The following is a 15,697-nucleotide window of genomic DNA, read 5'->3' as shown; positions in this document are numbered from 1 at the left end:
ATCAAAATGAGAGAAGGTAATATTTGTAATGATAACAATAATAATTAAGCAAAATTGTTAACGCTTACATGAGACAGGTTTCATTATTTTCTGCTTTTTATTAATGAGCACACTGAGGTACAGAGATTAGGTCATTTGAGCAGAGTCACCCAGGTGGTAAATTGCAGGCAGTTTAGGGCTATGGTTCGTGTCCTTAATCACTAGTGTGTACTTAAAACAACCAAACAAGAAATATATACTGAAATAACAAAAGATGGCACTGACCAAAAAGAAAAAAAAATTTCCTGGGAAGCCAGAATGGGGAGGAATGTCAGTTTCCTGCTGTTATATTAATAGCCTTAAGATGGAAAGTGAAGATTTTATAGTCTATTTGACAAGAATGTTCAGATAGTAGGAAAAGCCTTTAAATGTCAAAGCATTTAAGTATGGGGTTCAATCAGGCCAGTGGCATGTTTTAAGTGGCTCATTTTAGGCAGCAGCAGCTACTTATCAACCCATTACTGACGTGGCTTTACTATTGAGTCTGATGTTGAATGTATTAATTAATGTGGATCTTTTTTGTATTCGTTTTTAAATTTATGCAGTAAGGCTTATGTGCGTATATGTGAGTCCTTCCTGATTGTAAGACCTGTCTGGATCCGTGTAACCGTCACCACAAGCAGGACACAAGAGAGATTCCATCACCTCCCAAAGCTCCTCCAAGTAGTCAGACCCCCTGCCCAGCTCCTTGGCAACCACTGACTGTCTATGTCCCTAGAGTTTTGCCTTTTTCAGAATGTCGTATAAATGAAACCACAACATTTGTGATTTTTATAAAAATTTTAAAAAGGGAAAAAACTTCTGTGAGTGGATGAAACAAAGGGTTTTTAGATTGTGACACCCAAAATACAACTTAGAAAAAAAAAAAGAAATTGGTAAACTACACTTTATGAAGATTAAAAACTGAGAAACACTATTAAAAGAATGAAAAGACAAGCTACAGATTGGGAGGAAGTTATTTGCAAATCCCGACAAAGGGCTTGTATTCAGAACATAGAGAGGGGGGCGCCTGGGTGGGTTAAAGTGGGTTAAAGCCTCTGCCTTCAGCTCCGGTCATGATCCCAGGGTTCTGGGATGGAGCCCTGCATTGGGCTCTCTGCTAAGCAGGGAGCCTGCTTACCTTCCTCTCTCTCTGCCTGCCTCTGCCTACTTGTGATCTCTGTCAAACAAATAAATAAAATCTTAAAAAAAAAAAAAAAAGAACATAGAGAGAAATCTTTGAAAACAGCAGTTAAAAATGAGCAAAAAATAAGAACACACACTTCATCAGTAAAGCTATATAAATGGCAAGTAAGTCCTGTTAGTCCTCAAGGAAGTACAAATTAAAATCACAAGATATCACTACTCACTGATCTGGATGGCTCAAAATAATATGGACAAATTTTATGCATTTTATTTCTTTCCCTAAAACGTCTTCTCACTATTTTCATTTAAATCTATGATACACTGGTTATTTATTTATTTATTTTACAGGTGTGAGGTTTAAGTCGAGGTTCTTTTTCTGCATACAGATGTCCAAATGTTCTAATACCATTTGTTGAAGGATGACTCTTTCTCCACTGAGGTGCCTCTGTACTTTGTTGAAAATCAATGTGCTGTATTTATGTGGGTCTATTTCTGGACTTTAGTCTGTTCTGTTAACGGGGGTATCTATTTTTTCACTAATACCACACAGTCTGGTTGCTTTATATGAATCCTATGAATCCTCCAACGTGTTCTTTTTCAAAATTGTTTTTGGCTATTCTAGTTCCTTTACCTTTCCATATAGATTTTAAAAGCACCTTGTCTAAATCTACAGAATATCTTGCTGGATTTTAATTTAAATTTTATTAAATCTAGGGAGCAATTTAACAAGAACTGACATCTTAACTCTTACGGGGTCTTCCAATTCATGAACATAGTATGTCTTCTCATTTGTTTTGCTCTTCTTTGAAAGATGGGTTTTCAAATTCTGGTATGTCCACACTGAAACACAACTGTAAGGCACACTCTGAGGCCAAAAGTAAATACTTCCTTTCTTTTGAGAGCCGTATAAGAGCATGTGGCCTCACGGCTTGCAATTGTGTTGCTAGTGACAGAAAAGCAACTTTCTGACCCATATTCTTCTTTAAAAAAAAAAAAGCGTTTGTTGAGGTGTAATTTATACATAAAAAAATACATACATTTTAAGTGTATAGGCAGATGACCTATGATGAATGAGTACACCCTATAAACACTCCCCCAGCTGGGACAGAGAACATTTCTATGACCCTGGAATGCTCCCGTGTGTCCTTTTGCTATCAGTCTCCTGTAAACTCCCTACCACCTCCAGCACCCAGTGATTTCTATCACTGAAGATTAATTTTCTCTAGAATCATACAGTATGTACTCTTGTATCTGGCTTCTTCTACTCAAAGCAATGTGTATGAAATTCATTATGCTGTGGGTAGTTCATTCTCTTTAGTGCTAAGGAGGTTTCTACTGTATGAACAGACCACAATTTTGGTTATTCTTTCACCTATTTAGGAACACTGGGGCTGTTTCTAGTTTTTCCTGTTATGATAGAATGACTGTATACAAGCCTTTTTATGAATGTGTGTTTTCACTTTTCTTGGATAAATACCTAGGAGTGGAATTACTGGGTCATGTGGTAAAGGTAAGCTTAACTTTACAGGAAACTTATTCTAACTTCCGGAGCGGGTGGACCATTTACATTTCACCGTGAGCGCATGAGAGTTCTAGTTATCCCACCTCTTCATCGACTTCGAAATAGTTCCTTCACTTTTAGCCTTTCCTGGGGGTGTGAACTGATATTTTATTATGGTGTTAATTTGCATTTTATATAATTGGATATTATATCATGGTGTTAAAATGCATTTCCCTGCATTTTCCCCAATGTTTTTCATCAGGCCGGTAGGACCTGACCAAACAGTTACCTTGTAGTTATCCGAGGCAACCAGGACCTTACTGCTCACTCAAGTCACAAGTTACCAAGAAAAAGTTTGAGGGGGAAAGTAGGCAGGAGCCAAGAGACAAGGATGGGGCATGTATCTCAGTGCTGTGTTCCAGAGTCATCGACGCTTCCAGTTTCCTGCGTTAGTAAGGGTGATGGTGGATTATACCTGAAGCCCCAGGAACTGGGGATTTTGTGAGTCAGAGGAAGAAAAAAGCCCTTACCTGCTATTTTCCTCCGCATCCATGGACACACAAAGAGCCATACAAAAAGGGCGAACAGCAGCGCAACACCAAAGGAGATGAGTGCTATCGCCCACATGGGAAGGACCAGACCAAGCACTGGGAAGTAAAAAGGACAGTGGTGTTGTCAGTGGATACTATCTGAAAGGTCAAGCCTCATATCAACAAAACTTTACATTTTCTAAATCCGAAATGAATCACCTGGACTTTGTATTTAATAAAACTCTCAACCAAAAAAAAAAATCTACAGTTTTGGGGGTAGGAAGGAGGGTGTGTGTTTAAGACACACTCCATCTTGTCACTATGTGGCTAAACTGTGTAGTAGTAAGCCAACTATTAACATTTTACCAAGGCGGCTCAAACAGTGGATTAAGTTGAAAAAAAGCCATTTACTCATTATCTCAACACCGAGACTCTGGGGTGGACAAACATGGCCAAGAAGAGACTCTGCCGTCTTCTGCCCGGCCGCCAGCCCCCTCCCAAGCAGTGAGGAGCCGAGGTCTGGAAGCCTCACAGCACAGGGCTGCTGCCTGCTGCCTGTCTGGGTTTCTGAGGAGTCAGCAGCCCTGCTTTAAATGGCCAGGACACTCTGACCACATCCACAAACTTTTTCAAAGTCAGCTTGGAAACAAAAGTTTTTTTTTCAAAGGACACTGACCTTCAAACTTAACTCTTCTTTGAAGTGTCAACTCATGGAATTACAACACAGAAAAACTTTTCATTAAAATTCAATAACGCGCACTAAGTTGCAATTACAATAGCCAATAAAAGGGGCGAAGGGCACATGGTTGAGGAATATCCCATTCTCCAGGCACTGTACTGTCTCCAGAACTCATCACTCTGCATCTTGTACGCTTCGCTCACTGCGGGCACCAGGCAACGTGTAACCCGCGTTCCCAGGTTTCTACTTAAACAACATCCTTGCACAGGAACAAGCAGACGTGTACAATACTCCCGTGGCATTATGTGTAACAGTAAGAATGTGCAAGACAGTGAATATGTGCATCATTATGGAAATGTGAAATAAAAACGAGGCCGATCTCTGCATACTGGTTAAGGAAGAGGCCCACGATCTAGTAAGGAAGAAAGGCCGCCTGGATGTATCTCATGATCCAATTCAGGATTAAAAGAGAAAACCCCATATTTATACTCTTCCCAGACGTACAAGCGTGTAGAAAAAGTTCTGGAATGATACAAGGGCTCTTCCTGTAGAGAGAAAGGAAATTGGAGGGGGCTTTCACTTCTCACTACATATACATTTGTACTGTACTTGGACAACATGTAATAAGCATGTCACTTTTGTAAACTGTTAAATATGTTTTTAAAGTTTTAAAGGAATAAACTATTTAAAGCCTGGCTCTTTGCTCTTGGATTACATAAATCTTTCATGATGCAGGCTTTGTTACACTGCTAACCATTTTATACATACAAAACCAGTCAATGTTATTCAATTAAGGTATCAGTAAACATTTTGGTAACTGTAAGAGGTAGAATGGGTAGTTAATACTGCGAGAGCCATGATTAGCCTATATAAATAGGAAAAACAAAAAACCAGAATCACCTAGCTTAATTCTAGCTCAGGGATCACCGGTAGGAGTAAGGACACTCAGGAGCTCGATAATCCACTCCGAGCACTCACTCTGACATCAGGAAGCTAAGGACTAGGGCCCAGGTGGGTGGGGGAGTTGGGGGAGAGGGAGCTGGGCCCTGTTAGCTGGCAGCCCAGCTCCTGCTCTGGTTCTGCCACTTGTAAAACCACTCAGGCTCCCCTCACTGGGCTGTACCCGTGGGCCTTGGCTTCCTGCCTTCTGCTTTACAACTTCACATCAGTATCTTAATACATGTGATAAAAAATCACGTCAAAGCTGGTTCTTGCCCAACTGAGTAGTAACTGCTAATTGGCAACATCGAACTGATAAACTAAGAACAGCACCAATCACTCTTATAGATTAAAAGGGTTTTTGTTTTTTGGGGTTTTTTTTTTGAGAGAGAGAGAAAAACCATGAGCAGTGCAGGGGTGGGAAGGGCAGAGGGGGAAGCAGACTCTCCGCTGAGCAGGGAGCCCGATGTGGGAATCAGTCTCAGGAACCTGGGATCATGACCTGAGCTGAAGGCAGATGCATAACTGCCCAAGCCACACAGGGACACCAAGTATTTGGTTTTTGAAGAGGTTTTCTTTGTGCCTTCTACTTTAGTTGATAAAATTGTTAACTGTGCTATGTTTAGCTTCATTGTGTAAATCTGATGTAAGAGGGGCAAGTCCCTCTACTGTGGGAAAAGAGAATCTGGAGATATATATATCTTCATAGATTTTATATATTATCTACCTCTCTATAATCTATTTTATTTTTATTTATTTATTTTAAAGATTTTACTTATTTATTTGACAGACAGAGATCACAAGTAGGCAGAGAGGCAGGCAGAGGGAGAGAGGGGGGAAGCAGGCTCCCTGCTGAGCAGAGAGCCTGATGCGGGGCTCAATCCCAGGACCCTGAGATCACAACCTGGGTCGAAGGCAGAGACTTAATCCACTGAGCCACCCAGGCGCCCCCTGTATAATCTATTTTAAATGAGTGAGCAGGTTTGCTCTTGGACACTATTTTTTTCCACCCATGCTGAGTACAACCACAATAAAAGCAGAGAAGGGCTTTCTATGTTCCTTCTAAGCCCGTCTTCATGCTTTCTGCTGGGGTCCCATGGGAACCCTGAGGCATCAGGACCAACATCCAAAAAAGAGAAACTGAGGTTGGCGACAAGACTTTTGATCCTTTGCCTTGACAAAAAGCCACACCACCACCTGCCCTTGGTAGCTCTATCATCACAATCTCTTTCGCCATCAGTTTGGCCTGGGTAGTGGCCAGAAAGCTCTGAGGTCACCTTAAGTCACGAGAAACTGGAAGGGAGAATAGCGGATAAACACATCACTGAGGGCAGAAGTGGAGGAGAGACAGTAAAAAAAAACAAGGAAGATCGCTTCTCGGCCTTTTGGCTAAGATCAAGTGAAACAAGGAAGAGAAAAACCATAGGAATTTGGGAAAATGGTGAAAGTGACTGATAATGGTGAAAGCAGAAGGGAAAAGAATGGGGACAGAATTTGGATCTGACCAAACTATTCTAGCAATTTAGTAATGTACCAAGGCAGCAAATGAACACAAAGATTCACTTTATAAAAGCCATCACATAAGACATGCAAACAGACCGTTAACATCACATTGCTGTGATTGGTACTAAATATACAAAAGCAAGTTTCATGGATAACAAACAATTAAGTACAAAAATTTGGTGTAGAAAGGCACTTGAATCAATGCACATCCGAGGCAAAACTTTTGACAAAACTACTTTGCCTTGTCTTCCTGTGAGGATCTCAAACTGCTTTCCAACATCACACCTTAAGTTGGCAATAAGACACAGGGTGCCTCGTCACTCTGTGGACACGGAGCAAACTGTTCCCTTCCCTCAGCCAGGAGTGGCCATGGGAGCCCACACCGACACCGGGGCTGTGAGGCCCAGCCCTCCAACCCAGGCACGCGATGGCCGTGCATCTCTTTCCAGTTTCTCAATAGCGAAGACCAGATGACCAGGGATGCAGCTCTAACCTCGAACATCTTCACAGTTTGATCTCAAATCCCCCAAGGATCAGAATACGCAGGAGACTTTTCAGAAACACTATCTTCTGGGTTCATTACTTTGTTATACCTCTCGTTTCTCACCTCTGATGGTCACTGTCAGAATCTACAGAATAAAAGCAACTCCTATAAAACCAATAGGGCATTAACTATATATTACTTCCCTTATGCCCCCACTTCTCAGCATCTCTCCACAGCCTTTCTTCTTCTCTAATTTTATAAATAATATATGCTTACTATGAAAATATCAGTACAAAACTGTATGATATACAATTATAAAATTCCTCATCACTCTTCTCTCTTAAACCTACTTTCTAGAGAAATACTATCAACAATTTTGTGTTTCTCTTTCCAGGTATTTTCCAAATATAAACATACAGTATAAAATGCGTGTGGGAATCTTATTCTTCCTTTGTTAAAAAAATGAACAGATATAGAATCAAACTGATAGGTTGTTCTGTGATTTCATTTCCCATATACAATACATCGTGGACATCTTTCCACAGTCTCTCTCTCTCTCTCTCACACACACACACACACACACTCACCCCTTTACCTCATGTGCAGATGCTGATGCTGCTGGGTGAGGGACCACACTTTGACCCGGAAGTTAAACACAACCGCTAGAGGTGAGCTTTAGCCTATCCGCTCTGGCAGCCCAAAGTAGCATGCAATGAACTTCAGCGCTCATTCTTTCAAAACTGAACAAAACCAGGTCCCACACAACTGAAGACTTTTTCATTACAAATAAACCTCAGGCCTTTATCCAACCCAAGTGAGCACTTTATTTCCTAAAGTTATTTTTGCTTCTTGCAAATTACTTTTTTTAAGGACAAAAATACAGAGACAATTTTTTAAAGTGCTCAGGCTTTGAAGTAGAAGAATGACTTTTTTTTTCTGAGAAAAGTTATGTCAAATGCAAAGTAAAACAAATCAAGCTCAGCCCAAGATATAAACAACTTCAAAATAATTTAGAATGGAGGAGCAGAGAAATCAAAACACAGCACTAGAGCTCAACAGCCAGTGAGCCCCACTGAAGTTGTATCCATGTGTAAAAATGCTATTTATCAAAAGTTCTTACGGCTGAAACAGGGTAGGATTAATGTTGCTACTCATTTTTGTGAGGGAATTTCGTTCCTTCCTTTTGCCTCTGAGGCAGCTACGTGTTGGACGGAAATGTTCTAAGGAGGGAAGGGAAGTCGGAGAAATACATTCCAGACCAGCAGGAAGGCAGACAAATTTTGAAAGGAGACTGACTGAGTCACCGTCGAAGGGACACTTCTCAGCTCAGCCTTATCACCAAATATGACACCACTGCTATCAGACAGAGTGGAGCACTAGACAATGGAAGTCTGGTTTGAAGGGCAAAAGTTAACCTTTGCTTAAATAAACAGAAGATCTGGACACACTTAATGGTATTCTACAAACATGCCCCAGGAACCAAAATATTAGCAAAGTCCTTTTCTGACTTAGTGGGGAAACAAAATTACCTTCTTTTCTCTCCTTCTCCTCTAGACAAGCCCTCCCCACTCCCCCACCCCGGAAAACTTCAAGTAAGAAGCTTTCCAAACTGACAAGTGGGAAAAAATAAAAAGATAGGATGACTCAGGATATGCTGGCAACTTGAGGCGGAAAAGATGAGCTACTTATGACTGATGGTCACAAAATAGGCTCTAAAACGTATTACGAGTCACTACGGGTCGGGCACTGTGTGCGCACCCTTGCCTGCATTGTCTCAGATAATGTGGTGGCCTTTCGCGGAAATCCTCCTGCTGTCCTCACTTTATCGTGACGCACAGAGGCTCAGAGAGGTGAGACATGACGTTCCTGACAGCACAGCTGCCCAACCAAAGTCCTTAATGTTAACCCCAGCAGGGCGAATACTATCTGGGCTTTCAAATGAGGAATGATCCTGGAGGTTCTTGTACAGATGTTTTAATATCACTAATTAAAAGAGGTAGTGGGGCGCCTGGGTGGCTCAGTGGGTTAAAGACTCTGTCTTTGGCTCAGGTCATGATCCCAGGGTCCTGGGATCGAGTCTAGTATTGGACTCTCTGCTCAGCAGGGAGCCTGCATAGCCCCCCTCCTCGCCTGCCTCTCTGCCTACTTGTGACCGCTCTCTCTGTTAAATAAATAAATAAATCTTTAAAAAAATAATAAAAGAGGTAGCTACTCTTTTTACAGTACCTGTATATTAAATATATACAAAAACATAGAACCAGCTTTCTAAATGTATTAGAAGCCTTTTTTTTTTTTTTGAAAGAGAAAGGGGGAGAGAGAGAGAGAGCAGGAGGAGAGGCAGAGGGAAAGAATCTTAAGCAGGTTTCATGCCCAGCACAGAGGCCACTGTGGGGCTCAATCTCACGACCCTGAGATCATGACCTGAGTCAAAATCAAGAGTTTTATGCTTAACTGAATGAGCCACTCAGGTGACTGCACTGAAAGCCATTTGTAAAGAGAATGAAAAGAAGGGGAAGAATGTATGAAGGTTGGTGTATTTTTGTTTGTTTGTTTGAAGTAGGCTCCAAGTTTAGCAATGACTGTCATTAACGGTGACAGGAGGGACCAGGAACTGTGTAGCAGGTGTCTAACCCGTGTCACGTGTCAGTGTAACGTCATCACACAGAACCCGGGGCTCGGGAGTAGGATTCTCTACGTCACTAGTTACATGCCCTTGGCGACTCAGCTCTGCCGTGCTTCGCTTCCCTGTCTGCACTGCCAGGGGACCAAAAGGATTAATTCATGTGTGATTCAGCTCACTAAAACTCAGCATTTATATCCTTTCTTTCTTTCAGCCTCCTTGTGAAGTACTGATGTTATCCTTAGCTTCTCATCCATCAAACAGGTCAGTTTTCTCTACAATATTTACTACTCCCCTCAGATGATTCTCTCAGCAAATCTGGAGTAAAACTGCAGCAAATGATGAGGAAACAGGAAAGAAGAGATGGAAAAAATTAGACCAAGTACAGAATAAGGCAAATTTTTCTTAAAATCACACAGTTGACTTCTGACGTTCAGAAGAACCACCAGAACCAAGAAGCATAGAACGTAGAAAAAGACAAAATGCAGAAATAAAAATAAATCATCCTCATTTATACCAATTCCCATTTCTGGGACTTGGTACTACAAAGGCATCCCGAGCCTCCCCTCAGTTCCCAAATCACTAAGCCGAGAGGTGGCTGTTGACACCGGCTGGGCTTTTTCTTCTGCCACCCTGTGCTCTGGGAGCCAATATAAAATTAAAAACAAGAGTCCCTGGAGCGCCTGGGTGGCTCAGTGGGTTAAGTCTCTGCCTTGGGCTCAGGTCATGATCTCAGGGTTCTGGGATCGAGCCCTGCATTGGGCTCTCTGCTCAGCAGGGAGCCTCCTTTTCCCTCCCCCGCTGCATGCCTCTCTGCCTACTTGTGATCTCTCTTTCTGTCAATAAATAAATCTCTCTCTCTGTCAAATTAAAAAAAAAAACAAAAACCCAAGAGTCCCAAGGAGCGAGGAGATGGGATGCACACCACAGCTCCACGACGGCTCTTTCCCATCCTGGTTGTCAGGGCCGGCTGAGTGCCGTGTGAACGCTTCGGGAGAGTCACACTTGGTGGTGGGATTAACTCTGTGGTGCAGAGCTGTGATCTCCCCACGTCCAATTTTCTTATGTACTGAGAAGACAGTCTGTGACACACACCCTTCCCAGTCCATAAATTACAAAACGCCCGGGGCCACCAGGCTGCTCATATCTGAGGCTGGGGTTCCATCCCTCTCAGGCTCTCCTCATCCCCATGAGCTTCGGCTTTGTGCTTTCCATATAACTTAAGGCAGCTGTGATGCTCTACCCCCGGGCTCCCTCCCAAAGACTGGAAGCCCTGATCGTGAGTATTTACACCCTGAAGATTAACACTCTGAATGCTACAGAGAAGCCAAATCAGAAAGTTATATGATGTTAACATTTATTCAGAAAAAGTTTCTTATGCACAGTACTGAAGTACACACACATAATTATATATGTCTGATAAAATAAAATCTGAGAAACACGGCTTTGATGACACTGAGTTTGAGGAATTCGTAAGGACATTCTCCCATTTTGGAAAAGGGTACTTCTCAACTGTTATGACGTGCTACTTAGGGGAAATTCTATCTTTTTGAACAGGAAGAGGGAGATTCTGGTCAGATATGGCTGATAACTGAATCTTATTCCATAAAGAATATTCACAAGAAGAAAAATAACACAAACTATCTGCTGACTCCAGATATCCCCACAGTAACAGGTATATTTGGGATCTCGCTGTAGGAGGCCACCACAAAGAGCAGCGGGAGGAAACCTCTCTACCAAACCATGTACAGAATGATTTCATTGGAATGCTCACCTATACTGAAATGTTTGCCAACAGGAACACCATTTATGTCTCTCTTGAGCCATCCAAAATGCCAAAGAAAACAACTTTTAACCCTACACCCCCCAAAGCCCCTAAAAACCTAATAAGAAGAACAAAAGCTGTCAGAATGGGAAGAAGTAATTCTGAAAATAAAATCACCCCTGATTTCAGCATCTTAAAAAAGCCGAGGTGGGAAGGTGGCGTCCACTCACGGGATTCTTTGGTCAGACAAATGCCGGGGAGTTCGGCGTTTGTGCCACAGGCCACGTCAAAGCTGCCTCTGCGTGTCACCGACATGTGGCCATTCACGTGCACAGCCCCCCAAACGCCTCCGTGGCTCAGGGGAGGTGCTCAGTGTTAGACCCTGTGCTGAGACTTAGCACATGAAGGCTGCTGTGTTTCCACAGCAGTGCAAAAGGCAGAAGGAGGACTTCAAATTTCTTTTTTCACTTGAAAACCTGTTTGTTGCCTTTGTCCTTTGCATACTTCTTGAGTATTTAAAACAAGGACATGTAATTCCTCCTCTGCATGAAGGAGGTTTTTTACTGTCCGCCAACAATAGTGTGCCCAGTGAGACTGTGAAGTCTAACGCTACACACCTTTCCTGCTGAATTTAAGCTTCCGAAGAATTCTTACCTGGTGCTCCCGTGTACATGATGGAAAACACATTTATTGCTATTGTAGCTGCGTAGAACACTGGGAGTGCCCGCAGGCCATTGGGAACAGGGTCCTCCTGTATGATAATGAGATAAAGTGGAAGGTCAGGATTCAGGAAGCCTCTGGAGCAAACACAGGCAAAATGACAGAAAACACTGTTACGAGAAAGGCTTTCAAACAGTGGTGTGGCCAGAATGGCAGGCCATGTCGCTGCCGTGTGACCTGTTGCACATCAGCCTGGGCCGTGTCTCCTACACAAATACTGTTTCAAAGAGCACTATTGTGGCCAGGAGACACACTGAAGCGCTAGAATCACATGAGCTGATGTCAGATTTAGAAACAGAGCAGAGCTGTGAGGTTAAGCCAGTCCCTGGGGACCGAAGCCCAGAGCTCAGCATCTGCTTCAAAACCGGTGGCGCTCACTCCTCCAGCTAAGTTCAGGTTTGGCCCTGAAAATCCGCTTGCAACCAATATCTTGAGGCTCAGCCCTCGGAGGAGGCTCTCAGAGAGCCAAGTGACTTAAACACCACTGCATTACTGGGAGACTTTACTTCACCCTATTACACAATACATTTTAGCTCTATTAAAAAGTATAAGGCAAATATATTACCATAGGCTGTGATTTTTAAAGATCTTTTCATAAAGCATAGTATTTAACCTTCAACTACGGAAAATTAAAAAGAACTGGGGGTTCTTTGTCTAATAAAATATTTTTTTACAACTTGAGCCTTCTGGTACATTCCCTAAATCTAATACTTTAACAAGAATAGTACTGCATATGTTTTACACTAAATAACATCTGAGAGAATATTTGAAATGGAGGGTTTTAAGAAGATCTACAGAACATATCAAAGCAAAAATATGGACTGGAGCACCTGGGTGGCTCAGCTGGTTAAGCATCTGCCTTAGGCTCAGGTCATGATACCAGGGTTCTGGGATCAAGTCCCAAGTCGGGCTCCCTGCTCAGTGAGTCTGCTTCTCCCTCTGCCTGCTACTCCCCCTGTTTGCACCTTCTCTTTCTCTCTCTCTCTGACAAATAAATAAATAGATAACTTCTTTAAAAAAATAAATAACCATAGACTGGGAACTCCTCAGTACAGCACTGGCACGTTAGATGTCACTTAAATCATTCAAACAACATCTAATTTCTAATAACCACATAAGACACTGGTGTTTATATGAATCTGCCATCTACCCATGATAAAAAGAAAATGAGATCTAAGAACTACTGTGGGCTATGGGAGTACGGAGAAGTAGAGACTAAGATTCCTACTACCAAATGCAAACATGTATGGAAATCAGGTGTGTCTGCAGAACAGTACAACCCATTCAGAACCTATTCTGGAATGTCTCAAGTAGCCATCAGCACTTGTCAAGAGGCTTGAGTTGAATGGTAATGGGGTATAAGGACCAGTAAGAGCAGGTGTCGCAAGTGACTCAACTGCATGAGACTCATAGCCAGACCAGCCAGGACCCAGGGCAGGAGCAAGGATGAGGTACAGTGCTCTTCTAACCTGTCACGTACCATGTGACAAGAACCCAGGTCCCACTACGAGCGAAATGCTCGGGTGCTCAAATGCCCACTGCCCCTGGTTTCCAAAACGTTCTCTCAGGACGAGAGGTGCTGAACAAAGACACCCACCCGGAAACCTGGGAAGGTGTACAAGTGTTGAGTTTATGGTCTTTTTAATTAAATCACTTTATTTTTTCTCAAATAACTTATTCTTAAAACTCAAATGCCAATTGTCTCCAGATCTGTCTTCTCTCCTCCCTCCTGGCTCTCTCCCTCCCTCCTTCTTTCCCTCTCTCCTTTCTTTCCTTCCTTCCATCCATCTATCCATCATCTGCTACTTGTCTAAGCATCCGTCGTTCCCTCTTAAATACCAGTGTCTTCCCAAGCACGGCGCTGGGCACTGGACTACCAAAGTGAACAAGACAGTCATGGTTCTACTTTCACGGATCGTACAGTCGGATGGCAAGCAGGCCAGCACGCAAGTCGTACACCACCACACAGCACAACAGTGCAATGGTAAGAAAGAACAGAGCATCGTAGAAGCATGAGAGGGAGGGACGCAACCAGAACCGGGTGGGAGAAGAAAGGCTTTCGAGGAAGTGGCACAAGATGGCTGGGGAGCAGCAGGAGTTTGCAGGCAAGGCCCAAGAGAAGGAATGTAGCTTTGTACGGATCCAAGAGAAGGGAGTCCTCCGGTAGACTGCCAGGCAGCGCCAATAGGAAATAGCAGCGTCTTCAAGTGAGGATGCACTTGAGGGAAGACCTGCCCCACACGTGTTCAGTGCGTGCTGCGACACAGGGACCTGGGGCCTGCTTTAGGGCGTATAAAATATTGCAACAACCCCTTGATGGTCAAAAAAATACAATCAAGTTTTTTCCTCCAGAATAGGGATCTTAGTAAGTTCTAATTTCAATCTTCTTTCATTCTTGATAAAATCTACCCCCAATAAGTGTATTTCCTTCTTTTCATCCTTTCCACAGGGAGAAGAAAAAGTCAGTGTCTCAAGCTTGCTTTTTCTCTGTTAAAATATAGAAAACACTTTATATTTGGGAAAAGAAATTTTCCAGGTGTGTGTAGTGGTAGTTTACTTCAAAATCTTCACACTCTCACTCTATTCTGTTTAACATTCAGGAAAGAATTACTCTTCCTTTTCTGAGGTCTGCATGCAATGCCAGGGAGCACTAACTAATGAACTAAATCACAGGGCATGAAACACTATTTACAATGCTGCTTTCTGGGGGAGCCCCTCGGTACTCTACTTTGACTTGTTCTGCCGACTTTCTTTTTTTTTTTTTCTTTTTTTTTCAACTTTATTTTTTTTTTTTAAAGATTTTATTTTTAAGTAATCTTTATACCCAATGTGGGGCTTGAAACCACAACCCTGAGATCAAGAGTGACATGCTCTATGGATTGAGCCAGCCAGACGCCCCTTTAGGCCTACTTTAAAATAAAGTCTAATCCTAACTGCAGGGTGCCCTGCCTTAACAAAGTAAAAATGCAATCATTCCTCTGACTCCTTAATTATTCATTTCTATTAAATAGAACCAAATTAGTTCTAAAACTTAATAAAAATGTAACAGCTTCACTTACCTTCTTTAGGATGAAAATTCTGATCAGTACAAACAGCACGCCAGACATGAAACCAGACAATAGTGGAGATATAAACCAAGAAGCAACTGAATAATGAAAAAAAAAAAAAATCTAATGAATGTTAAAATTCTACATAAGTCATATTTATACAATAGAATGATAACCAACACATAGTACCTACATTAATAAATACTGCTGGAATTATTCACCTTAACTCAGAACCCAACTGACCCTACTTCCCTGGCAGGGCTGACCTTCACACGTGCACAGCTATCCTCACAGACAGACAGAGTCCCGAGTCCGTGAGCACTCTCCCAGCACACGGTCAGGTAAGGGATCCCTGAGCCTGGCCTCGGAAGACAGTCTCCTGTGATTCCCTCTGAGCCCCTTCTGTCTGTTCTTCTTACCCATCCACAGAAGGAGACCTGGTCCTTGCTCAACAGTAAAGTTATTTAAAAGGAGAGCCACCTTCCATTTCATTTTCCTAGGTCAGCCTGGTACTGCCATCCTGGCACTGCGGCCCAGCAGTTCCCATCTTGGCTGCACACTGGAAACATCTGGGGAGTTCTCAAACACCAGTTATGCTCAGGTTCCACCCCCAGAATTTAGATTTAAAAGGTTTGGAATGGGGTTCTGGGCATTGATATTTTTTAACTGCTTCTCCAGCTAATTCTCATGTATAGCCAGAGTTGAGTGACATTGTTCTAGAAGCCTCCTGGGATCTAAAGTGATT

The 15,697-nt window shown here is 42.5% G+C and overlaps 1 protein-coding gene across 11 annotated transcripts in view; it reads right to left on the bottom strand.

The window, feature by feature from the left end:
* SLC20A2 (solute carrier family 20 member 2) overlaps positions 1 to 15,697 on the bottom strand; it is a 106,488-nt gene that overhangs the window by 26,336 nt on the left and 64,455 nt on the right. For all 11 annotated transcript variants that reach the window (XM_044225287.1, XM_044225291.1, XM_044225298.1 and 8 more), the window contains 3 exons: positions 14,965 to 15,050; positions 11,840 to 11,936; positions 3,196 to 3,312 (listed from right to left, as the gene is read on the bottom strand). In XM_044225287.1, coding sequence (XP_044081222.1) covers positions 3,196 to 3,312; positions 11,840 to 11,936; positions 14,965 to 15,050 — 300 coding nt within the window. The remainder of the gene's footprint in view (positions 1 to 3,195; positions 3,313 to 11,839; positions 11,937 to 14,964; positions 15,051 to 15,697) is intronic.

The sequence above is a fragment of the Neovison vison genome, chromosome 11, assembly GCF_020171115.1.
Source record: "Neovison vison isolate M4711 chromosome 11, ASM_NN_V1, whole genome shotgun sequence".
NCBI classification, from domain to species: Eukaryota; Metazoa; Chordata; class Mammalia; order Carnivora; family Mustelidae; genus Neogale; species Neogale vison.
The sequence above is the reverse complement of the archived record's forward strand: the minus strand, read 5'-3'. Positions and strand labels throughout refer to the sequence as shown.